The following is a 26,770-nucleotide window of genomic DNA, read 5'->3' as shown; positions in this document are numbered from 1 at the left end:
CCTGAAAGTAGTGTTAGGTCTCGCTAAATTTGGCTGCTTCTTTTAAATAAAAACAACAACAGTTAAAGACAAAGAACAATAAGATGGCGGAACTGGAAGGGGGAAATACCGTGTTATAGTTTTACTACCCTGCGACATCAAACACGGGTGTATCGACTATCATGCACACCCAGCCTGTGTTACTAGTAATGGTTGTCCCAAGAATCTGGAGGATAGTGGTTCGCCCACTTGAAATGGTCACGACCCCGAATATGTTAGGTCCTTGCACGTATCAGTGTTGAAATGAGTACATATGCCTATTTTGTTTTCTGTGCGGTTTCACCTCACTGTGCATGCCTTAATTTCTGTATATAGTATATATAATTCTCATTTACTAATCATGCATTGACTTTACGGATGTGGAAGTGACCTGGTAAAACATACAACCAAAACGTGTAATTAAATTTGAAACGTCGGATTTCCTCATTTTGATATTGTAGTGAATTTAGGTCGTTTCCCTTGCTATTTCACCAGCCAGGCCACTTGTTGTGAAACAGCAACAAAGAAGCGAAGCAAGTATTTCGCAATACTAAACAAAACGAGGTAGTAACACGATATATGAATAGTTATAAGTTGTTTCTAAATTTATCTATTGTACCGTATGACGATTGGCTTGTACGTCTGTGCTCATGTTTATTCAGAACTACGCCCCCTCGTTTGCTTCTCTTTGTTAAGAACGAAACTACGACGTACACAATGTGCTGCAAGTCAGACCTGTTATCACTCAAAATTCGAGGATATAGACGAAACGTGCAATGTCAACCAAATTAAAGGACTCAGATACTTTTGCCGGCTTGTGTTGATCGAATGGAAAGTAAGACACTCGTAATTTTCCGTGGATTTTGTTATTTAGGAGCAAAAAGCCGGTTGGGTTTCCCCGGCAACAGCTTTGGCCTTATACTTCACAGCTGATCAGTGATTGATTGCGCGGGAGATTCATTGTACTGTAATTTGGATTGTAACATACATGTACATCGATATGGATAGCTACGGTGAAAGGATGACGACACCACATGAGGCAATGGAAATGACTGCGGCTGCCGAATGTTTACTCGCTATTTCGCGATCTTCTCCCGTGGATATGAACAGGAACTTGAACCAAAAGCATTACGAAAGACCTATCGACAGCAACAACAACAACAACATATATTCTAACGTTAGCTATAATACACACGACCCTCTGTACATGGTTGCCCGCATATTGTCGGATTTGGAACAACACAGACAACGTGAAGAGATTCCGTCACCTACATTTAATTTCTATAACCCACCTGAAATTATTTCGGACCCATTTTGTCACACAAACCATGTGTCTCCCACAGATTTGAATGCAACACTCAGAATCAATGCCAATGGGGAAGTTAGTCAAGAAAACGTGGTGAAGAAGAAAGGTAAACAAAGAAGCTCTCGTTCAACAAAGCCTACATCAACATCAAATCGAAAGAAGCCAGCCAAGAAACACTGTTGTCATTATGAAGGTTGCGATAAAGTTTATGGCAAATCGTCACATCTAAAGGCACATTTGAGGACCCACACAGGTAAGGCATAAATTCTTTGTCTGTATAGCGTTTTCTTTGTTTGACAGTTTACTACGCCATAGTACTAAAGTCTGTTATATATTTCCTACCTTTTGCTGGCCTCATTTGGTCACGCCTCCTATCGCTCTGTCACTGTGTAAAAGGGCAGCATGTGACTCAATAAGATTGCCTCGTTGCGTGAGCGCTTTGTTGCTTTCTGTTATTTTGGTTTCGTTGATATTTGAGATATATGTCGTTTGCTTATCTAAGTGTTGTGTGGATATAGGCAACCATCTTCTTCTTACCACAACTGACTAATACATATGTAACTACAAGTACTTGAGCTACAAAGAAAACACAATAACACTTAGAATACAGTGTAAAAGTGAGATGAAGAATCGACTGTTTTGGGTGGGGAGGGTGGGGAGGGGGAGGGGAGGGGGTGATTAGCTATTAATAAGTACCTGCACTCGGTATACCAATAGATTTTCTTCTCCATGCACAGTTTAAAGTAATTTATGATATCCTCAACATGCAAAATATAGTATGTCAATGGCTTAATGTGTGTGATATACCAATGTTTGTCTATAATATTAATACCAATTATATTTGTCGACCGTTGGGTTTTATTGCGTTGACTTACCAATACGCCCCTTAATTATAAGTTCATATGCCCACCCACTCTATAGTTTAGCAAACAGATAAGAGCAGTATGATATTCCCAACTGGTGTATATCGAGAACTTTATTTATACATTTGTTAATAAATGGCCACATTCGATATCGACCGTTGGCGTGGTTTGCCGCATCTGATAGTATGTCTTTACAGCCTACTGCGCATGTAAGTCGACACAGTAGGCTACTACAGAGTACATAACGGTATAACAAATTGGAGTGTTGTTTGTGCTTACATATAGCCACTTTGTTGACAATTAAGGGTTTTAAAGTTTAAACACACCTACAATCGATAGTGCTACCCATAGAGAGAATGGACAGGGGTTATTTTGTATGGTCATTCTATCCTCAGCTAGCCTGGGATCGATAATCTTATACTAGGCCGTCATGAAACTTTAAAGTAGTAATAGTATTGGTCTCAGGTATAGATCCCATATAGACAGTACCCATTTACCATTTGCATTTCAAAGTGCTCTTCTATAGGTAACCGTTGCTATACGAACACAAACATTTCTGCCAAGTTGAGCAAACTCCGTCTATAGTATAAAAATAAAAAAAATTAGTGGATCTCAAAGTTTTGGGTTAACCCTGCTTGTGTTTTGACCAGGGAGTTGCCTTCCTTGATTTAAAAGACTTAAATTTGGGACCATACATCCAATCCTTTAACTTCATGGTTCATTGTCAAACTCATGACAAATGTGCATGCCGCGCCACATGTTACAAATATTGCCAATTTCCATGTTCTTGCCAAATTCTGGCTTCATCACTACGTCTCTGTCCGATTTGCTATCTATAGCCTTACTACATACATCTGTTGTATTTAGTGCTTTCACATCAGCCGGAAATATACATCAGCAAAAAACCTAAAACAAAAATAAAAATTCTGAGGGAAATTTGTTGCTATATAACAGGGTGTTGTTCTAAAAACTAGGATGGTTGAATGGGCAGGAAATATCTTTCTCGGTGCCTCCCCCATTTTTGTGTGTGGGACATTGGTACGTGTTTGTTTATATGTCATCATATGTCATCATCTTAGATTATAGCCAATATGTAATGTCTGCTTTTAGCTACCAGCATAATTACCACCGTATCACTGCAATTTCCTCCACGAATTGCGCAAGACTTTCGCAATTCAGTGTTGGTATTTCTTATATAGTGCATGTAGCTGGGAGCCGCCATATAAATTTGTTCTTATTATAAGTGGCAATTGTTGGCTGTATGTTGGGGCAATTACTTGTAATAAATTATAAAGCTCTGCATAGAAATCAAGTCACACTTGATAAAATGTGTTTTGACGTGGATTTCAGCATAATGGAACGTGGTCGAAATATTTGAAATTATTAGGTGGTTTTTATGCAGTTTGATGTAAGTACGCCAACTGCACGTGATATATAGATAATAGCCCCCCCCCCCCACACACACACACACAAACACAAACCTCGTAACCACGACCCCTCCATTCGTTCACACCCCATCCGCAAAGCTACACAAAACCTTTGTAATTGCATGCAGGTGAAATTACGAACTCCCGACACAGCAGGTATATGAAATGTGAATATTTCGTGGTCAATATCCGGTGTGACAGATCAGGGGGGTCGTTATGGAACAACTCCCTGAACAGATGATGACGACGTAGCCCTTCCGGTCCAACCTCCCCGAGATTCCTATTAGATCACATCAAATGGCAAATATAACCCATGTTTCCCTGTTGTCCCTGGGACCAAGCTCCGTGTCTGTAGTTCACAGTTGTTGTAACTTATTTAGAATGTGTAAAAGTTAGAGGGGCTGACGTTTTGATCCTAGCATGATCTTCCTATATAGCAGTCAGCCTCTGTAGAAGATCCTGCTAGGATCGAAACATCAGGCCCATTTACTTTTACACATTCTCTTACACAGGCTCTATAGTGGATAAGCAGTTTGCTAACAGTTTTTGTTTAATTTTGATTTAGAATGTATTCATATATATATATATATAGGAGGAACTGTAGCCTTGCGTGGTATTCTGATTCTTCTTTCTTGCGGCTTTGTTCCTGCTGAGGATAGTTCAAATGTCTCAATCCAAGTCTGTATATATATGACCTTATGTCGTCATCCTTTGTTCGATTCGAGAAGAAAAAAAGTTTCCTAATTTAGTTTATTATATTGTCTGCGGTTCACGCAGCGACCCGTTAGATACAAGTTGACATAACTGAATAAACTATATACGGTTTCCATCCCGCTATATTATTTTATGGCTTTGTGCCGGTATAGTATGGAGCTACTGAATGAATAAAACACATAGGGAATCATGAAGGTATATCTTTTATCTTCACCCATTCCAATTATTACATTCTTTTACTTATATGTAATAACTAATAACCATAATACCCATAAAAGTTTGGTAATTTTTTTTCTTTACAATGACCACCAGTGTCAAGCGTCATGCTTTAACCTGCATGCAGTTAACCTACTTGAATAATTCAAAGTTTGAATGAATGTGTGTGAGGGTCAGTGTCCAGGTCTTAAAATTATCAAATTGTTGTTAAGTTTGACCAGTGGTCAATTACGTATTGATCTCACTAGCTGATAAGTCTCTCGATCACTCCTCCCGTTAGGTAAAGCCTTTTTTTATACCAGTCTAACTAATCAATAAACCACCATTCAAAAGCGGTCTTAAGTATCGTGGAACTGGACCTGCTGACCGTTACATGAAAGGACTGAAAGCAAGTTTTAAAATTGAAAGGACCAGAGCTTAACTTAAAACTTAAAACTGTCATTCTTGTTCAGTCCTCCCATATTATCCAGAAGGCGCCATTCCCATGCCTGCAGCATAAAGGTTAGTATCATAAAGTAATTATGAAATGCTAGTGCAAATAGACAAGACGCAAGACATAGGACTCGCGAAAAATTCGTGGTCATCTCATTCCCTTTAATCTGCTGTGCATCCGATAAAATAATACCTCACATTTTTCTAAGGTAGAAAATCGTGTGGTATGTATGTGTATAGATTCGGTATGTACAATATAAAACCAGTCAAGACTGCCCCTCCCAACCCCTCCCATCCCCCTTTCCAACAAAAGAATCCATTTCCCAGGCTCTTAAAAAATGACAATAATTCGTATATATTCAGTTTTCTGTTACTTTTTTTACTCACATTGAAAGTCAACAGAATAACACGTGCGAGGTTTTCTATCATACACAATTCATGTAATCGATCATTTTGTTGCACAAATGCATCAATCGACCATCATTTCCCTTTCGAAATCAACAACTGTTTTCAGACGGATATTTCGTCATTTTGATGACTTGTTTAGCAAGGGAAATGAAACTGTCATAAAATTGCTCGAATCATTTAATTGTTTTGTTAAAGGGTACGCAAACCCAACGATCATGTTTAGCCTAGATATGACAGAGGTCGTTGTGGAGAACAACAACTCCAGAAAACAACTGTTAGAAATATAGGGCTCCGTGTGGGTGACATCATAGTTTTAAAATAGTGTCTGAGAAGGAAGATTGTTATTGTTAACAACGTTGACATTGAAACCAAGGTCTTCATTAGGTCATGTAAACAGCTTCGATTTGGACACTCAGCACATTACAGAAAAAAAAAGACATTTACAACAAGTAAAGAAAATCGTACAAAACTTGAAGCGTATACGTGGCTCGATGTTGTCATTAGACTTGACCAAGTCTAATGACATCATCGATTGATGTCATCATCGATGAATGACATCATCGACTAATGACATCATCGATTAATGACATCATTGATTAATGACATCTTTGATTAATGACATCATCGATTAATGACATCATCAATTGGAATAAGATTTTCCTTCACTGTTTGGGGAAGTTAGTTTGTTCGTTACAGTTACATCTATCATATAAGAAATCGTGACGTTCAGGAAACATGTAACATATCACCTTGAAGGATTAACCATCAACTGTCGGTTCACATGTGATTGATAACAAATTCGTGCATGGTTCATGAATTTTCGAACGTTTTACTCTTTGTCTATAGTTGAAATATGCATGTTATAGATTTGATACTGAATGCCACAAGTTTATACTGTTCTTAATTAGCTGTCAAAATTCCCAAAATTGTTTCCGGACTGAGTGTGTCGTCTATAGCTGGACGACTTTAAGCTATTACATTAAGACGACCAAACTTTGAAGGAGGCGTCGGAAAGTATTTGTTACGGTTGACTGTAAATAATATGCAATAGCCTGGGCAGCACCTGCACTGTTTTCTCTTCACACCGACCCCACTCGCAGCGACAATATATGGCTAGGAAAGTGAGTCTTGGAGCGGAGCTCGCAGTGGCGTGATCGAGAGGAGAATTGGGAGTGACAAGGGGCTAACTGGGACATACCCCCCCCCCCCCCACACACACACACGGAGAATTGGGAGTGATAAGGGGGTAACTGGGGCATATCCCCCTCCCGCCCGCACACACACACACGGAGAATTGGGAGTGATACGGGGGTAACTGGGGCATTTCCCCCGCACACATCCAAGTCCCCGATCACCCGGGTGAACACATAAACAATGCCCCTTTAGCTTTGCTGTTCTAACAACTCCCTACATGTTCTTATATAGGCGTTGAACACAGCGCAGTGTCGATTCGGTTAGGGCCTTATATAGTTTCCTGTTGTGAATTATGGTTCTTGACGTTACCGTGAGAGAGAAGTTATCGATGTTACAGCAGGGAGTTCCATAACAACTCCCTGGTTACAGGTTACTATGTAAGTCACTCTCCTTGCATGATGACCTTAGGCAAAACCATTGCCAGGAAATAATAATAATATCAACAACTGTCTGTCTCTGTACACATTTATATATGGGAAATAGAATAAACTCTTTAGTGAAATAGTCTGACAGACCACCTCATTGACACCCCCCCCCCCCTTCCACCTGCTCCCTCCAAAGTAAAAACATATACAGCATGGTTGAAAATCTCAAAGCCTCTTTGACTGTATTTACCACAATAACAAAGACTTTACCCTGATCAGGATGGAGTAACACCCTGCTTTGAATATGGACTGATTAACCATGGCTCTATTGTCAGTTACCCTAAACAGCTATGTCTATACAGGCCGTTGAAATTCCCCGTTTTGGTTAGGGATTGACCACTGTGTAATATTTCTTTCAAACTTCGCTGAAATTGAATAATGTGACCTTTGCACCAAGGATTTTATCTCCCTGTGGTTAATATTCTTTGGCACGCGACGGACAACAAAGAATTACGCATATAGCCTCTTTCGTTGTTTACTTTGAAACACGTGGCTCGTGTGGCGCGAGCCGATCGTTTCTTTGTTTTCATTTTATCGTTCCTTCTTTCTTTGCTTTTCTTTTGTTTCTTTTCAATCCTTTTCTTTTGTTTCTTTTCAATCCTTTTCTTTTGTTTCTTTTCAATCCTTTTCTTTTGTTTCTTTTCAATCCTTTTCTTTTGTTTCTTTTCAATCCTTTTCTTTTGTTTCTTTTCAATCCTTTCTTTTCTTTTCTTCTATTTTCTTTCCTCTCTTTTTAATGTATTGTATTGTTTGCATATTTGTCTAGTTTGATGTTTATTTCATCATACTATAATGATGGCGATCCTTGAAATGTAAGCTTCCATCGCTATAGATAACTATAGACAAGAAATAAGATTTAGTCTTCATATAGCCTACGGTATAGTTTGATTTTTGTCTTGTATCTTCCAGGAGAGCGTCCGTTCCCTTGCACGTGGGCCGAATGTCTGAAAAGGTTCGCCCGCTCCGATGAACTGGCTCGCCACTACCGTACCCACACCGGGGAGAAGAGATTCTGCTGTCCCATTTGTGAGAAGAGGTTTATGAGAAGTGACCATCTCATGAAACACGCCCGGAGACACGATGGATTCCATCCAGCCATGGTCAAGAAGAGACCTACGAGTGCTGCTGGGTCACTAAGTGATTGTGATACTGGCCCACATTCCCCCGCATCAATACCCGTCTACTCGCCGTAGGGGTAGGTGGTCAGCCGTGGTGGTCCAGCAACGACTGTGACTGTGTCACTCACTCTACGCTCAGATTTCTTTACCGATGGACTCCGCATGGGGTGAAGCTTTGGCCTCCGTTATATACTATCCCTCCACAATGAATAGATGACTTTATTATTGATTTTATCCAGGGAGTTTTGAAACAAGAGCCATTCCTACCTGAATCTTACCAAAGTTGCAAGGGTAAAAAGTAAGGGAAATAAGGTAGTGTTGTATGGGAAGGGAAGGGAAATACGTCACAACTCACACGAGTCGTTTTCATAAGGTACCAAAGAATGAATACGAATGTCCACTCAGGCAAATAGCCTAGCTCTCTCATCTGGGCTATACATTAGTTCGTTTACACTACAGAATCAGTGATGTTAGGCTATAGTAAATCTTACACACTTAATACTGTATTGATGACACCAATACTATGTTATACTTATCGGGACAAACATCGAAAGTAAAAGTAAAACAAAGAACACTCAAAGAATTTATTTACACTTTTCGTTTGTCTCAGTGTTTGTTCACTTTGTTGTAATGATCACAAAGTTGATAGATTTAATTCAAGAAGAAATAGAACAAAAAATAAATAAATAATATATTCATGTCGTAGACACACAAGCCATGCCAGTTATACTCAGATATATAGGCTTTCTTTCAAATGTATCGATTTCATTTGTATTTATTTTAATTATTGTTCATTTGTCTGTTATTGGTTGATGTGATTAATCATTTTGGTGATGGTGAATTAAAATGCCTTACATAATAACTGTACTATATATTTTGATATGTTGGATGTGTTTGTGCCTTATATACTCAGATGTTTGTTGTTTACGTATAGGCGTTTAGTTCCCTTTATTACATAAACATTGCTTTTCTTATCCTTACAGGTAATATTTCAATAGTTGTGAGTTTGTGTGACTTGTGTGAGCCGAATCAGTGTGTTTTACACATTAAAAAAAAAAACAGTTTGAAAAGGATTCGGTGTATCAAGTTACCAACCACATAGTGTTGGGAGAAATCCCGAATTATGTAAGAAATATAGATTTCTTAATACATTCACATTGCAACTTTAGATGTGTTATTCCGACATGTATCATGAAGCATGGTCAATCATTCATCACAAACTTTTCTTGAATTTTTACTCTAAACGCTGACGTTAGAAATAGTACGTTTATTGTTACGTTATGAAATTATTGTACCTGTTACTCTGCAAGGTCATTTGTAACGTAGTTTGGACGTTGGTTTGCGATGTCTTAAAAAAAAGTTTTATCAAATTATTTTCAACGCTGTAACCAAATGTAAGTTTGTCGTAATCACGTTTTAGGATCAGAATAAAGTCCACATGCACCAATTTATTGTATTAAAATGTATATCGTGTGTGTAGACAGTCACTCAACTCACCGAAACGTGTAAGCGACGTGTCGGTCATGACCAGAATAATAACCATGAAGATGGCTATATGACCTCAAAGCTAGATACCACTTGAGCAAAAACCACATATCGTGTATAGTAGATCTGTTGGTCATTTCTGTGAATACAGGCTTCGTTCATAATTGTAATGATGAACCTTCTCATGAAAATTGAGTACGAAGCGTATGAGTATCTGCTGCCCTCCATATGACCGTACTACAAGATCATTACAGACGACATTAAAGATATGCTTGCCTGAATAGGCTACTAGCAGTACTCAGTGGCAAGAGACAATAACGAGCTTTGTTATTATTATCTGCTTTACACACTTGATATAATCTTCTTTAAAACATGCAACTTTTACTTTGCGTCAACAGCATGCATTGTTTCCCCACCACGGTGATTCCCCGTGTGTTACCACTTGACCAGCATTCTTACATGCCCAGATCTGGTTATTAAATGACTCATATCTTACGAACTACTAAATAGATGCTACTGTAGCAATGACTTTTGGAATTTTCAGTTTGAAATATGGAAATACATGTTTTTGGTCTGTTACGTTGGGAGGGATGGTAAGGGTGGGTTGGGAAGGGTGGGGATAACAAAGGGACCGTTGTAAAGCATTTCACCTGCTTTTACCCTTTTATTATTGGTAAATGTTTTGTTAAGTGCGTTTATCGTAACGTGAGAGACACCCTTTTTCTGGAATCTTAAGAAAGTAATCCTTTCCAAATTATTCGTTCTCATACAAGTCTATACTAGGGCATCGTATGTTTAGTTTTTAAGCAACTAAGAACCAATGTCTCAAGGAGTGCTTTAAAAATTAAATTATTTGTTTTTAACATTTTTTGGGTTTTTTATTTGTAAGATAAAACAAATGTATTCTAAAATCCTTCACTAGGGACGGCTGATAAATTTGATTATTCCGAGGGAAAGTTAATTAAACAAAATTATATTTATTTTTTAAAATTTCATTAAAATATTCTTTATTGCAGATTTTCCATTTGTTTTTTTTCTCTCTGTTTATTTTATTATTTAAAACATTATTTAAGTTGAGTCACAACGAATAAAACTGAAAATTTCATTACTTCACTGACTTTGCTTTTTCTTGTCGTTTAAAGGATATAGGCCTAGCCATAACGCAGAGAACTGAAACACGTGCCTTGGGTATAGTTATGTTTTTTAGTTTGGTGATTTATCACAATGGAGAATACGGCAGTCGGGTGAAGAAGAGGGCGGGAAGGGTGGGGGGGGGGTGGCATATTCACCTATCTGGAATGTTGACAAGTGACAATGAATAAATACTGAAGCTCACAACCGAAAATATCATCAAAGACTTCATGCAATATAGTCAGATTGTTCCTGTATAAAAACCAGTACACACACATGCATGAAAAGTGTTGATCTGTTCAGAACCCGCCACTAAAACTGTCCAGAGAGTGGCCCCCGTGGCGAACTGCGTTTTCGGCTGCCTTTCTCCTTTTGTTTCGATAGACACAGACTCCCCTACATGATTCATCTGGAGCTCATAAAGCCGGGATTTCTGTGATGAATTAAGGAAGGGGGTGACTGATAGCCAGCCCCTTATATATGTATGTACTGTCTCCTGTTCTCTGAAGAAGAAAAAAAAACAGTTTTGTTTAGTCGACTTTGGTCTATTTTCGAAAGAGTACTGTAACCTTCTATCATGGTAGTGAAAGTAGCTCGAATAAAATTTAAATTTCTTTTTCAAGGCCTACTGAAGAAAAAGTGAAGAACACTGAAAAATGTTTTCAATGTTTACGATTTTGTTTGCACGGAATTTACGTGGGGGAAAAGGTTGGGAGATAACATTTTTAGAATGACCTGTAGTCATTGATTTATTGCCACAATTAAAGTTTATTCGATGAAGAAATCTAAAAAGGTGTATGCGCATGTGCTGTACCACCAATAACAAAACTTGATTAAATTTGCATAAGCATCAGAGGGGGTTTGGGAAAATGGCCACAAACAAATAACTATGCTAATAAAGTAGCTGCTTTAAATGACATGATATACACTTCTAAAATGATCATACCGAATTATAATTTACCAGCCAGCCCAGTTTAACATATGTATGTATGTATTTTAGATCCTCCTGCAGGCAGGAACTCGCGAAGAAGCCATCATTGGCTTATCAAAGCCGCAAGCCGACCGATGTCAGTCTCTTAGATTCATATTTAACGTCCATGAGTATGAATTGTCAATTGTCAACAACTCTGTAACTGGACGACATTCATTAATCTTGGAGTGACTCGAACTCGTTATTAGTTGCAGTTTCAATATTTCCTCTGTTCGTTAGACATTCTTGCAATGAAGACTCCCAGTAGTTCTCGATCCCGAATCCCTACTCCCCACACCCGTAGTCCATCCTCTCTGTTATCCATAACGAAATATTGTGTTGATATATCATCTAAAGAAAACAAACCCCTCGACGATGTCGTTAAATTAGATGGCGGTATTTTTAAACATATAAACTATAAACATACTTACAAATGCTGTCGCAACCCAGCTTATATATGCAGCTCAATTGTTTTACTACTCAAATTGTTATGAACATTCGTGTTTACGTGACGGCTTGTTAAGGAGAGGTTAAGTTTACTAAATGTCTCTTAGTTTCTGCATACCTTTCTGATCACTGGACGTTACCTTTACAAACTTCTTTTTAAAAATTATAATTGGGAGTTATGCTCAATTTCTACCTTTTCAGTATTTTAAGATTATGCTATGCTTCCTTTCAAATCGATACTCAAAATGACACTCTTTCAAATCGGGCGGATTGAGAGGAGTGGGGAGGGGTTCGCTTCAATGAGAAGTGTAACCATATGTTATATAAGAGGGTTATATGAGGGGGGGGGGGGCAGAAGGGTCGTGGAGGAGGTGTAATGGTACGATGTAAAGGAATTGGGTCTGAGCTAGCGAGAAGTCCCCGGTGCATAGCGATGTGTGACATTAGTCAACCAGATGGTTCCACCACAGAATGGCACCTCCACCCTCCCTCTTCGTCATCTGCGCGCAATTGCAAATCGCAGTAACCCATTTAGATTTGCTCTCCCTCTCATAACCCGAAGTAGGATTTATCCATGTTTCTAGACACGGCAAGAAACTGATAATGATTTTAAGCCTCCCGTCGTAAGCAGCAATACGTACATAATTATGGTACACCTATGGTTGGTTTCTTCTTTTCTCATTACTCCCATTACCCCTTCCCCTGTCTGCATCCTTCGATCTTTCCGGTGAGAAATTTCGTAATGTATCATAAGAGCAGATACAAGCAAATCGATACTCATTTTGGCGACAGCAGTACAATTTGTATACGGGGGGGGGGGGGAGAACTTTTCATTGCAATGACACAACAATAGTGACAAAGAAATAAAGACATAAAGGGGTGCGGTTGTGGGTGAGGAAAAATGAAAAAGTCTACGGCACCTAGTATTTCCACAGGCGGTCACCCATCCAAGTACTTATCTGGTGCTCAACAGACCAATGGTTGAGCGCCGTTGAGCGCTCAACAGACCAATCACTGCTCAACTTTCTCGTCCAAAGTGCAATTTGTAATGCTACCGGTTGACACTAAACGCACGATACATATATGAGATGGACATTAATTCAAGAAGTGATCATTTTAATTGGTCAAGCACTTTTTGGACCGGGCAAGACGCGTTATGGTACCCTTCGACAATGTCTTTAGAGTTCATATGACGCATTGGTTGGGTGGTCCAAGGCGTGCTGCATGGATTATGACCCAAATGTTTTTATTCGTTGTCCCGTTACACTAATTTAATAAGTGATAATGCAGTGGTCATTTTAATTGGTCAAGCACACTTTGGACCGGGCAAGACGCATTATGGTACTCTTCTACATTGTCCTTAGAGTTCATATTAACCATCGGTTGGTGATCCAAGGCGTGCTGCATGGATTAGGGCCCAAAGCTTTTTCGTGGTCCCGTGACACTCATTTAAAGAAGTAATTAATTAGTGGTCAGTTTAATTGGTCAAGCACTCTTTGGACCGGGCAAGACGCACTGTGGTACTCTTCTACAATGCCCTTAGAGTTCATGCTAACCATCGGTTTGGTGATCTAAGGCGTTCTGGTCTTGATTAGGCCCCAAATACTTTTTATTCGTGATCCCGTTACATCCATCTAATAAGTGATATTGGTCATGTGCAAGGGCGTAGGAACCGGGGGGGGCTGGGGGCGCCCCCCCCCGTGAAAAATATGGGGGGCGGAAGTATCATTCCGCCCCCCCGCTCCGCAAGTCAGAAAACCCCTTTTTCATTTCCAAATGAGAAAAAAATCTCATTTGGAGCACCAAATTGCATTTAAGGCCAGGTGAAAATGCAAAATTCTTTACAAAATGGAGTGAGAGTTGAAGTGTGCTATATTGCACCAAATTGCATCTGAGGTCACCTGGAAATGCAAAAAAATTCCAAAGGGGAGGGGGACACCCCCTCCCCTTAGACCCCTCCCCCAGGCCGGCCATCAGTCTTCAGCCCCCCACTCAAAAGTACCTTCCTACGCCACTGGTCATGTGAATTGGTCAAGCACTGTTTGGACCGGGGAAGACGGATTATGGTAATTTTCTACATCGTCTTCAGACCCATTGATAAAACCTCATTATCTTTGGAAAAATACACATAAATGTACTTTTTCGACGAAAAAATCTTGATAATCTCGTACGGAAGCAAAAGGCTTTCCATAGTTGTATATCGAATCCATTATCGAATAAGTAACATGTTTACTACAGTTACTTATTTCGCGAATGTCGAACGAGGAACGCGGAATAAGTATCTAGCTTCACACCGGCGCGGTGTACACCAAATGGCTGTTGTTATTGTCTGCTCTTAATAGCTGCTAGCTTCAAGCCGGAGACCCTTGAAAGTAAATGAAATTTTACTATTTCAAAACAACAAAATTGAGATGGATGTTTGACATGTGAAAAAGCAACAAAATGCTTACTGAAACGCTGCCCAACTATATCTGACTAAAGCTGTCAATATTACGACGAGTAAGCCTAGTAACCAATATATAATTGTAATGGTACCCGGTAGGCCTAACTTAGACCAATTACAATAAATCAAGCTAGGCTAGCTTGATTACAGATTAGCCGTTCGCTTACATGGTTACAGATTAGGCCTAGCCTAAATTTTGACATGTACGAAGTTCTTATGATATTGATAGGGCCTAGGCCTAGGGCATAAAGTAACGTTGGGCCTTATTGAGTAGTAGGCTAGTATGTAGTAAAGTCAGTATTGCGAAGTTCGGAACACTGCGAAGTTCGTACACCCTAAGAAATACACGATTTCACCATGACAACCTACAGGAAGAGCCAAATTTCACCAAAAGTACGAAGCTACAGTTATTTTCTCTCCAAAATGACCTGTGTGCAAGAAAGTACTTACATCTTTGTCAATAAAATGACAGAGATCTATGAAGTCTGTTATAATTACTGAAAGAGCAACTGCGCCACCAATTTTATCACTAGCGCCACACTGTGGGTTGGGTGTCCGAACTTTGCAATACTCTAGCAAAGAAATACCAGTTCCACAATCATGAAGAATCTTCAATCTTGGAATACAACGTGAAAACAGTTTGCAGGAAAGAAAGTTTGGCCGTATATCGTAATATAACACAATTCTCCCACCATATCACGTATATTTGCAGGTGATTTAGACCAGAAGATATAGTTTTGGGGTGTTTTAAGGCTTAGGTGTCCGAACTTCGAAGTGTCCATGCTACTACTGTACAGTAGCTGAAAAGTAAGACTCATCACTTGCTATGATAGTCTATAGCCACAACTCCTAGGCTAGTATAAGTATAACTGGCACAAGGCTTAGTAATAGTAACTTACTTCAATTGCTGGATGGTTCTTTATATCTTAGCAGAAGAAAAATGAATGATTAAGTTAGACTTGGGCAAGTAGCTTGGTTCTAACTTAGGTCAGGTTCATGACTTCTATGGGATGCAACATTAGTGGCCTAAAGTTAGGCCTGCAAAGTTTGGACTGGCAAGACAGAATGTTAGTGACCCATTTTTCATGACTGGCCATGATGTGGGATAGCCACTACCTGACTTTTTCAAGGTTTTCTTCTAGACATGAGAAGTAAGGTAACAAAAAATTGACACAGCAACTGTAGTTTTGAGTGAGAATCTGAAAATATCCTTCAAAACTCCTGAACTCTGGTACATTGTGTGAAGTATCACCATGTCATGGAGAAAATATCCCAACACAATCAAACATGAAAGATTTCACTGCTTGATCACTGTAAGTGTTTTTTGCAAATGGCAAATGATCTTGAAATTGTGGACTTAATTCTTATCATATCAGATCTAAATAGGCTTTGTGTCATAAATTCATTTTAAGTAGACAAAAGTTGAATATTTAGGTTCCAACTTGTTCAAAACTTTTCACTTTATGTGAGTTGTACTGTTTCCTTTTTTTTGTTTCTTTCCAAACATCAGTGCCTGATATCCACATAGATCTTCATCTTTTGAAGTGTAATACTGTACATCTGTCGATCACAATAAGAAGAAGTTTGGCAGTGACTTAGTTTACATGACATCTAAAACCGTGTGATATGGTTCTGATGACGACTAGTTTCCAACTTTTACAGTTTTATCTGTCCAAAAACCAGCTTTACTTGAGCTTTATTTTTGTACTAAAAATTGAGCAGGTTCGTCCTCATTTCAGTCAGAACTGATTTTCAATCTCAGGAATTTCATTACTGGCTAACACTTTTTTCCTCCATATTATTAGTTCCAATTATAATCATGTCCAAAAATACTAGAAGAGGAAGACCAAGGAGAGTACTACAAAAAGAAGGGTCCCCTTTGTTTGCCGGAGTGATGGCTTGGTTTTCATCTAGTGTTTCTCAGGACAAGAAAGTAGCATGGAGTAAGTATACGATAAATGATGAGTTGAAATGCTTGAGTTTTTACACAAAATGTGATCATTACAATGGTTGTAATGGCACTGTCCTTTAGTATTGGTTCTCATTTGTACATATTTTAATTATTTATCGTTCGCCGTCATTGGTCTGCATCACTTAACCTGTCGGCAAGAAATATACAGTACCACACATTGTTGTGTAGTTTCCTATACAATACAGGTCAATTGGGGTCAAAATAATTAAGGATCAAGAGGGTAAGGCAACATATAGTTTAGGACAAGTTAGAAATTGCCTTGGAGTTTCCTTGAAATGATAGAGCACCATGTTGGGCTTTTCAGCTACTGTAGCAATAGGGCACAAAGTCTAGTTGTAAAATTGGAAGAGCACTAATAGGGCATTACTAATTTATGCCTTTTTTTCAAAGTGAGAGAAAAATTTGTAGAATGATTCATGAGATTGTGTAATACGATAGATTGCTTCATAGTGTGTACTTATTTAGAGACTTTCCAAGGAACAACTATGTCAGTTCTTTCAGGCAAGTAATAGTCATTGCACAATTTTAAATAGTAGGCAATGTACAGTACATGGCATATCTCTCAAGAGAATTTTTATGAAATTTGATTAAAATACCAATAATTAAAGATGCATCTCTCTCATTGTACCTTACAATTGCCAGTGACTGTGTGTCTTTTCATTACCTGTGGTGTACCTTTTAGAGTTCCTTCACTTTCAGTTTGATGTTCTTATACCAAACAAAATAAGTATCATAATTGTTAGCAATGGGAAAAATGCACAATGTGATTGGTAGCTATCCATAGCATTTCAGCGTCCTTTCTCACGTAGTAGTGTAAACTTGCGGTTAATGGTACACCATGTATTTTAGATTCTCCTGCAAGCAGGAACTCGTGAAGAAGCCTCATTGACTTATCAAAGCCACAAGCTGACCGAAGTCAGTCTCTTACATTCATATTTAACGTCCATGATTATGAATTGTCAACAACTCTGTAACTAGACGACATACATTTATCTTGGAGTGTCTTGAACCGGGGACCTTATGATTGGAAGGCACCGGCGTTAACCACTGAGCTAACACTCCACGACCATAGCCATGTATGTCCTGAAAGAAGATTTATACCAATTTGCACATCCATCCTATGTTTTGATCCAGATTTTAAACATATTTGTTTATGATACAAGCATTTCGGAGGATGCAATTTCATTTATTTTAACGGTGCATTCAGCATTGTACATGTATGTATGTATGTGTATCAGCAGTTTCCAACTCAAAATGAGTTATTGAAAGATTCTTGAGTTATTAAACATTTAGAGCTATAGGGACTTGAGACTTTACTTAAAAGACTTGCGCTCAGGGAATTGAGATTTGACATAAGACTTGCCTTCAGGGACTTGAGACTTGCCTAAGACTTGCCCTCAAAGGACTTAAGTCTAGAACTGAGACTTGACCTGAGGGACTTGACATTTGGCTGAAAAGACTAAATGACAGCACTGGTCTATCCTCTCAAAATACCTTTTTTTCTTCATTCACCAATAGTAAAACATGGAGGGACATGTGGCAATTGGAAGGAAGCACAATTTCTGTTCAGTGAAAATCACAATGCAAGAGACACTGCAAAGTGAGTATTGTAACTTTCAATTTAATTTGTTTCTTGGCTGTGACTGCAGCTTCCTGTGAATTTTTACCTGTAGTTTGAAGCTGTATATAATATAGGGCTCTCGGGTTTGTTTTTACAATCGTGTCACTTTCATTAGTACTCTAAGGAATTGAATTGTAAAGTTATTTGGCTGAAATATTTTTTGGATATGACCTTCCATCAATGAGATTTTTGTCAAAAAGAAAAAAAAGGAAATAAAAAGAAATAAAAAGAAGGAAGTAAGTGTGACTGTTTGTGTTGTAAAATAAAGCAACTTGGGTATTTTGCTGCGTGACACTGGATAAACTTTACTTATTGAGTAAGTCAAATGCAATGTGCAGTGAAGCCACGGTGAGCCCAAGTTAGTCTGGCCTCACATTGCGCCAACTGAACATGACCCAACTCAACTCAGCCGTCATAACGTGGGATATCGTAGATAGCTCAGCAGTGTCAGTGTGTTTAGCACTATGACTGATCAAGATTCTGTCTGTTTTCAAGTTTTAAGAAATATGAACATGTCCTCTGTGGATAAATGATTTATGAATTATCAAGAACTTAAAACCATTTACAGGTCAATTGTCATAATGACATCACTAACTATGTTGTTGCCAGATGCATTCAGAAAAATATCATCAACTTTGAAAATCCTTATTTTCACTATAAAAAGGACAACGAGGATGTGGTGTAGATCTATTAAAGATGCTGAAAATATCCACCAATTTTTTCAAGTTATCAACTTCAGTCACCAGAGTATCTCTTGAATTATATGGTTTGCCAGTTCCCAATATTGAATAGCTTAGAACAATGTTCTTTTCAAAAAATAAAAACATACTTTTAAATGTCTTTTGACTTATATCATCTTGCAGGTTGTTTGAGCAGATGGAGTTCTTATGGGGTTACGTGACAGTGTTTCATGCTTCTTTTATATCTGACTGTGTCAAAGAGAAGGATATGAAACAGGTTGCGGTGGCGCCATACTTGATACTCCCACCTGAATTCCCATTAGGTGAGTTGATCTGTAGGCAGAATTCACAATTCAGCAGAATTCTCCATTTCCAATGACATCATAATCTACTCCATCGTTCTGAAGATCTACCAACCGTAATATAACAAACAATATGTCTGTCACTTTAACTGAAATTCGTCAGAACCCTTTTATTATCTTTGTTCTAAATTGTATTAACAGTTGACATCAAAGGCATACCCAGTGGTACCTGTGAGACAGCAGAAAGAGACGATGGCAGTGATGATGATGATGAAGTACAAGAACAACAAAATCTTATAAGACATTCAAAGAGGCACAAAAGAAAACTTGACTTTTCGCAACAGGGAAGCAAACAGAGTGTCCTGTCTACGTCCGAGAAGATTCATAGCCACAGGTGAGAAAGAAATCAAACAGAATATGCATTGCAGAATACACAACTTCTGCTGCTATGTGGGTATGGAATCAGAAATAGTGGTCTTTTGTCAATGGCTGTGGGGATACTTTGTACGAGTGAAGCATTTCTTGTTTTTCAATGGCTGGGGGAGGGGGGGGGAGGAGGATATACCGTGAGTGGGGATCACCTTTTTTCAGTGTTTGTTGTTACATTGTGAGAGAGAAGAATTATATCAGTGCATAGTGGGTACATTGTGTCAGAGGAGCAGGTTTTTCAGAGCTTTGTGGATAAAGTATGAGAGAGAAGCAGTTTTCCGGTGCTTTGTGGATACATTGTTAGAGGGTAGTAGTTTTTTTTGCAGTGCGCTGTGGATACATTATGAGAGATGCAGTTTTTCCAAAGCTTTGTGGATACATCGTGAGAGGGAATCCCATTTTTTTCCAGGCTTTGTGGATACAGTATGAGAGAGAAGCAGTTTTTCAATGCTTTGTGTATACATTGTGAGAGGGGAGGAGATATTTCCATAAAATTCAGTGTATTTTTTGCTACATTGTTTCAACTGTCTTCTTTCAATGCCGGCGAATGGCTTTCATGAGAAGCACTCCTGTGCATAGGTGTGTCTGCATGGAACAGTGAAGTGAAAATTGATGGAAGTGGAAATTGAAAGTAGATATTAAAACTACATTGGTTTAGTAATCTAAACAAAAGCTGCTTTCACCTAGTATGACCAACAAGGATGTCAGGCATCCACTAAGGTTCAGTCTTTTTTCAGACCAGCAATTGCTTGGTCAAGAGAACTGCTGGAACAACAGGACTATATTACAGTATGTGCAATTAAGCAGAGAATCTAAACCAGGACTCCAGATTGAGGAGATTGTGAGAAGAAGAAGAAATGTGAAAGCAATTTTATCTACTCATTTATCCAATTAATATCTTTAGTAATCCATTTGATATATTTTAATCCCACTAATCCACTTTAATTTATCAAACGTGTTTGCTAAAAATCCTACATACAGATTTGATTGTCCAAGAGAGATGTAAGCAGCCAATGGCATTGCCATAGTAACAAGAAATCAAAACCTAAAATCTATAAAGGTTTTTTAATAGCTTAGAAAATACCATCAGGGGGTTCTCTTAGACAACCACGGTGAAAAGACTGAGCCGTAAGCTATGTAGTTTGGTGAAATAGACTTTTTCAAAGAGAAAATTATTTCAGATAGCAAAGTGTTCGCTTAATCTGGTGCCTGGTAACATTACTGTCATTTCATGGCTTATTTCAAAAGCACGATTGTTTGAACTTGACTCGTTTTGTATTTATATACCAAGATGCTTCTTTCTGACAAGTTACTATCTGTATGGCTTCAAGTTTGGGGCAATTGTCAGGCCTAAATTCCCCCTCAAATCACCAGAGATGGAAATCTACCATAATATTGAGTCAGGTGTTATATCGCCTATTGATGTCAAACTTGGTCACTGACCTCCCCAACCACTCTTCTTCAGTGAGTATAAAAGTAGATATAGTCCTCATTCATAACAATCCACAAATTACACTACCTTGCCATATTTACAACAAGAAACTGAATAACCCTGTCATTGGTCCAATATCAAACTAAGCATTAGAACTACATTTGATATTTCTGCACCTAAAAGTATAGAACTTAGGTAAAAGGTAAATATTTCACTATTTCCATTTTTTCTACCTGTCACTAGCATTCAGTACCTAACTATCTTAACTGATAATAGTGGATATTTCAAATTCAAATACTTATTACACTGACCATCCCCCCCTTACCTACCCTTAAAATGTCCTATGTCTCTAGTACATAAATATCTTAACTAGTAGTAGTGAATATTTCAAATAGATTTCAAATACTTATTGTACTGACAACCCCCTATCTACCCCTCAAAATCTCCTAGATGTCTCTAGAACCTAAATATCTTAACTGATAGTAGTGGATATTTCAAATGGATTTCAAATACTAATTACACTGACCATCCGCCCCCCCCTTCCCTACCTACCCTTAAAATGTCCTTTGTCTCTAGTACCTTAATATCTTAACTAATAGTAGTGGATATTTCAAATAGATTTCAAATACTTATTACACTGGGCACCCCACCCTCTTAAACCCTCCTATGTCTCTATGGTGCCCCATACTCCCCTTCATACCTTTCATCACGCTTTCATACAGGAGGCTCTCTTAATTTTTGCTGCGGGTTGGTAACAATCTTCTACACAAGGTGCACTGTTTGGCTTAATACTAGTAAGGCCTGTTTGAATCAGTTAATGTTTGCAAGCTAAAATAATCATATAATCACATTAGAAATAAATGTCTGGAGGAGGTCTATAGTATAAGTGGCTGTAGGATCTTGTTGTAAATTCCTTTGTAATAGGCTTCAAGGCTACATACAACTAAACTAAATACTTCTTGTATACATCAATTGTACTCTTTGTACATTTGTACTGTGTAAAAAATGATTGCACATACAGTATCACTTCACAACATGAAGGTATCATCTCCTTGCTCAGTACTGTCAAGAAGCCATAAACGTTAGCTTATATTTCATGATATCAAAGTACTTTGATAGTTTTATTTATAACACATTACTGACAAGTATGAGCTAACCAGTACTGTTATGTAAGGTCCAAGTAAATAACCCTTTCCCCCAGGAAAGAGTGGTTAATGGTTCTAATTTTCGTAACCATAGAAGTTGATTCTGTTCTCACAATTCTGTTGCCAAGACACTTTTTATGCTGACCGTCAATCATGTATGAAACGCTGGCTCAGTCTTCCCTACAACAGAGGATAATGTGGCATACCGTGGGCAGGGTCACATCTCAAATAATGTAGATGAGGGCTGCTCTGGTATTAAATTTTTCATGTATCTTCATAGTCTTCCCAAATGAACCAGATTGAGCTTGACTCTCACAATATGGCAAACTGTGAATAATTGGACAGTTTGTCTGTTGTTAAGAAAAAAATGATTAAGATTTATTCAGTTTGCAGATGATTAGGGAGAGCTCAATACATAGCATCATCCCAATTGGCAGCTGGTGATTGGTCGTGCAGTATGCAGCAGTTCAAGGAACTACACAGTTACAACAACCAACCCAATCATAGGGAAATAGTTTGCAATGTGACCTAACCGAGCACCAGAATATAATAATCATAATAATAATAATCAGCAGTTATTTTTATGATGCTTAAGCAACCACAAATGTGGGAAAAACCTGCAAGGGATTCTGGATTACAACTTACACATCGAGAGGCTCCCAATTCAACATTTTTAACCCAAATTTGGAATCTTTTCAATTTAGAAACTAGAGTCATTTCAGATGGGAAACATAGATTGCTCTTGGATGAAAAACTCACCTTACTATGACCCGTCCGGGTATCCAACCCGGAACCTCCCGATTGCTTAGCCTCAATGCTTCAAATGCCACCGCCTTTATCCACTCGGCCACAGCACCGGCAGTCGGTATAGATAGTCAATAAGTGTGCACCCATCAATCCCTCAATGTGCGGAGGCCAGTTGTAAAAGACTTCTATGGTGTCTTGATGACTATTGAATAATGAACTCATAACAGACGATTGGAGTTGCACGATTTTCACTCTCCTTCAAGCATTCAGTGTGAGGCCAGCTATAGGGGTCTGCTTTAGGACTTCCGTGTTAGAGGGTCCCCCTAGTGTTCAAGTTGAAGTGGTTACATGGAACTGTGAAATAGAGGGCAGTGTTACACTCTTAATCATCTTTTCTAAATTTGTATCAAATAAATTCTGCTCTTTGGAGAATGACAATGTATTACTTTCATTTGCAAGTTCATTTAGTCACTTTGTTTTCTCATCTCTGGAGGTTGCATTCATCTTGGGTGCCATCTCATGCGTGACAGACGTCTATATGTGTCTGCTACCAATGTGCAAATATTCTGCCTACAACAAAATCACTGTTCTTCAGTTACGGAGGAGTAAAGATTTTCCAGAAGCCTTTAAACTCAAGAAATAAAATTTGTGATGACTAAATGTAGTAGTATTTGCTCCATGGAGTCATTAAAAAATGTAATTAGGTGACTCACTGCGTTTGAAAGTATATATCTTTTATTTACAGTGTCTATAAATATGTTGAGATCTATCAAGCAGAGGTTTGGGAACCCTTTGATGAAGTTGGAAGATAGATTACCATACATGTCGTTATTTACACTAGAAATGAATCGAAGCCATTCACCCATTCAGGAGACTGCATTCCCAGAGGAGTCTTAATGCTGATCAGTTTATGATGAATCCAAATCTAATCAGATACTGTAAAATTCTAACCCAATAGCATTGAGGACAGGGCAGTGTGTTTAAATGATATAGGCTGCAGAGTATATCAAGCCATTGTATCTAGCATTCAATGTTATCTCCTTCCTGCATGTAAATGTTCTGGGGATGAGATGTAATTCATTGACCATTTATGTACCACCTCACACCCCTCATTGATTTGAAGTGCAATTTGAAAAGGTTAGTATATACATATGAAGTGCAAATAACAAGGACACATGGGGTGCGCTAACCATTTCTATTTTGTAGCCTGGTCAAAATGTGATGGTAATGTACATTTGTGTCATTGTATACAGGTATGTGAGTTCACTAAATAGTGTGTCACAAAGCCTCCTAAACAGGCTGATGTTCTTCACACTTGATAGGTGTATGCTTATGCATGGGATTTAGTGCCTAAGTGACTGATGCAAATGATGGGACAAAGGTCAAAGGTCAAAAACATTTTTTCCCCCAAAACTTACACTTTGGCTTATTATGAACATGCCGAAATGTCATTTGGGCCAATTAGGTGAGAATTTGTTTCAAAAATTCTTCTTCAGCTAATTAGCCATAGGCTTAATGGATGCCATAGTTGGTTCCTTTATGCCTGGGCACCAGCTGTTGTACTGTACCTCTATGAGTGGAGACATCATAGGATTGGACGTCATGGACCTCATTTTAATCTGCGGGTGTCAGTTAATACCCACAATACCTTGTATTCCTTACAGCATAGGGATTACATGCAATACAGCTTGAAAAGTCCCTCTCCACATGTTTTCTTTTCTCAGAAATCCTTGAGATTAATTTGTATACTTGTGTTGCTTACACAGAGTGATCAAAATACTTCAATCCCTTAGAACTGTGCATTTATAAGCAGAAAAATCAATAATATGGGTGTCAAGATTTTTTTTGTCTTCTATATATATATTCATTTATATCTTACTGTCATTTCTAGTATTGTAAGGCGCTGTTCAAGTAGTTAATTGCTATCAGCAAAACAGTTAAACCACACAGTCAGTTTTCCGTTCCAATAATCTTCCAGTGACTTGGGTAGGGAGAGACTCTTTTAAGTTTTCAGGGAAATCAAGCTAACTAGGGCATGTAAAATACTTATGCATTCTCTACCAATCATAAGACTTCATTTTACTCTAGCAATCAACTGACCCTTAAGACTGGTGGAACCTTCTACTGGCCAAAATCACTCTTGCAGTATGTTTAAATTTAAAAGTGATATTCCAGTGGCTGAAGTTGATAGCTTAATAAAAAAAAGCTCAAAATGTTCTCAATCTGTAAGTCCAAATCACTTCTTAATAGCATTATGTATGGCGAAGACACAATTTTTTTCATATTTGGTGGTATTTTTGTGAATTGCATCTGGCAACAGTGCATATAAAAGATGTCACTATGGCAATTGAAAGCTGAAATTGTTTCTAGCTTCTCTTGGTAAAAATTAATTGACATACTCATTGAGGAAACTAATGTTGCACTTTGATGAAATTCTAAATATAGAGAGACCCTTGACGGCTAAACCAGGCATTCCAAGTGTATCAAGTTTCAAGAATAAATAAGTGAGAAGATTATAATGGCAAAATAAAGCTTTTGGAGAACATTTGTGTTATGACATGGCAGAGCTCCTCCTGTGACCTACTCCAGGGTGGAATGGAGGGTTTAGTCAGCCAAAAGAGTTAATATTCAATCAACCATATCTTGAGTTAGGAACAAGAATATTGAGATGGGTGGGGGGGGGGGGGTGTCAACTAATACAGTCTGGATTATGTTTCTTTTCCATGTATGCCTAAGTGTTACATTGCCTGCCTCTGGAATAACCCTTTAAGATACAGAGAATACGGAAGTGACAGCAATACCAGGCTTTGCTAATACTGTTAACATGATTTCAACCAACTATGCACAACCTTACTTGCACAAAAGACATAAATCTACCATAACAGTTATTCACACTGTGTGTCTTGAGAAATGATGACACCTGTGAACTTGGTAGCACATGCCGTGAACACAGGTCTGTATAGTAGTCATTGTACAAGCCAATTTAAAACCAAAGGTTTGTAGTTCAGGAATCTAAAAAAGGCATTCATATATGTATTGATAAATAGAACTGCATGTACCTTTTGGATTACAGTTGTCAAAAGGGGAAAAAACTGAAGGGCCTTTGGTTGTCTCATTATACAGTACTTTACCATGAGAGAAAGAAGCATTCAGTTCTTGTTGTACATAGTCTACACATTCATGAGGCAATCTTGGAACAGAGTTTCAGATTTTGAGACATTTTTCCAGACTCTTTATAACTTCTTACAAGTTTTTCCCTGTGAAAAAACAAAAAATACAAGCATAAGAACAGAAAAATATTATTGACAACTAAACAGCCATGTTTGTGCATTCATCATACAACAAAATGTGTTCAGGGCATGTTCATTCACTTCAAAATGATAAGCTCAAAGGAATAAATTATCTTGGTTGATATCCGTAGTCTGCGATGAGATATGTCTTTCTTTAAAACATTTTGATTTTATCTTATATATTTTTTGCAGAAAGGACAAATATATTTTTATGTTCTCTTCAAGATAAGTAATCATCTGTAATCTGGATTTGGGAAAAGTTAAAGAACTTAGAAGGGGAAATTCCCATCCAAATTTGCCTTAATATCTTCAATGGTAAAGTATCAACGGGTAAAAAAAAAAAAAAAAAATGTAAACAGAAAACAGCGTAGCATATTTTTTTTCTTTAACATTAATTCTCCAAGAAATAGTAAGGTTGTATATTTTTACTGGAACCATTATAAATCCATGAGATGAGTATTTTCAAATGAAGGTTAAAATTATTCTTTGATTTTTTTCTATTTTTATTCTGATTAATCACTCATCTGAGATGAGTAGTTTTTATTCTGTCATACA

At 38.1% G+C, this 26,770-nt stretch overlaps 2 protein-coding genes across 2 annotated transcripts in view; both read left to right on the top strand.

The window, feature by feature from the left end:
* Positions 1 to 709: 709 nt before the first annotated feature.
* LOC139979230 (uncharacterized) lies at positions 710 to 10,714 on the top strand. Its single transcript, XM_071989996.1, has 2 exons — positions 710 to 1,577; positions 7,913 to 10,714. Exons 1-2 carry the CDS (start codon positions 1,007 to 1,009, stop codon positions 8,194 to 8,196), a joined length of 855 nt encoding a protein of 284 aa, XP_071846097.1. The 5' UTR covers positions 710 to 1,006; the 3' UTR covers positions 8,197 to 10,714.
* Positions 10,715 to 14,507: 3,793 nt separating this feature from the next.
* The window catches only part of LOC139978739 (uncharacterized), a 28,820-nt gene continuing 16,557 nt past the window's right edge, over positions 14,508 to 26,770 (top strand). The window contains exons 1-5 of the mRNA XM_071989199.1: positions 14,508 to 14,526; positions 16,403 to 16,540; positions 18,088 to 18,169; positions 19,054 to 19,193; positions 19,374 to 19,566. Coding sequence (XP_071845300.1) covers positions 16,417 to 16,540; positions 18,088 to 18,169; positions 19,054 to 19,193; positions 19,374 to 19,566 — 539 coding nt within the window. The 5' untranslated portion in view covers positions 14,508 to 14,526; positions 16,403 to 16,416. The remainder of the gene's footprint in view (positions 14,527 to 16,402; positions 16,541 to 18,087; positions 18,170 to 19,053; positions 19,194 to 19,373; positions 19,567 to 26,770) is intronic.

The sequence above is a fragment of the Apostichopus japonicus genome, chromosome 13, assembly GCF_037975245.1.
Source record: "Apostichopus japonicus isolate 1M-3 chromosome 13, ASM3797524v1, whole genome shotgun sequence".
Classification (NCBI taxonomy): domain Eukaryota; kingdom Metazoa; phylum Echinodermata; class Holothuroidea; order Aspidochirotida; family Stichopodidae; genus Apostichopus; species Apostichopus japonicus.
The sequence above is the reverse complement of the archived record's forward strand: the minus strand, read 5'-3'. Positions and strand labels throughout refer to the sequence as shown.

What these genes read in the sequence shown, in the direction of transcription:
- LOC139979230 (XM_071989996.1), top strand. Translation starts at nt 1,007, where the DNA reads ATGTACATCGATATGGATAGCTACGGTGAAAGGATGACGACACCACAT. An exon ending in ACATTTGAGGACCCACACAG is followed by an intron (nt 1,578 to 7,912) that starts GTAAGGCATAAA and finishes TGTATCTTCCAG; the next exon opens with GAGAGCGTCCGTTCCCTTGC.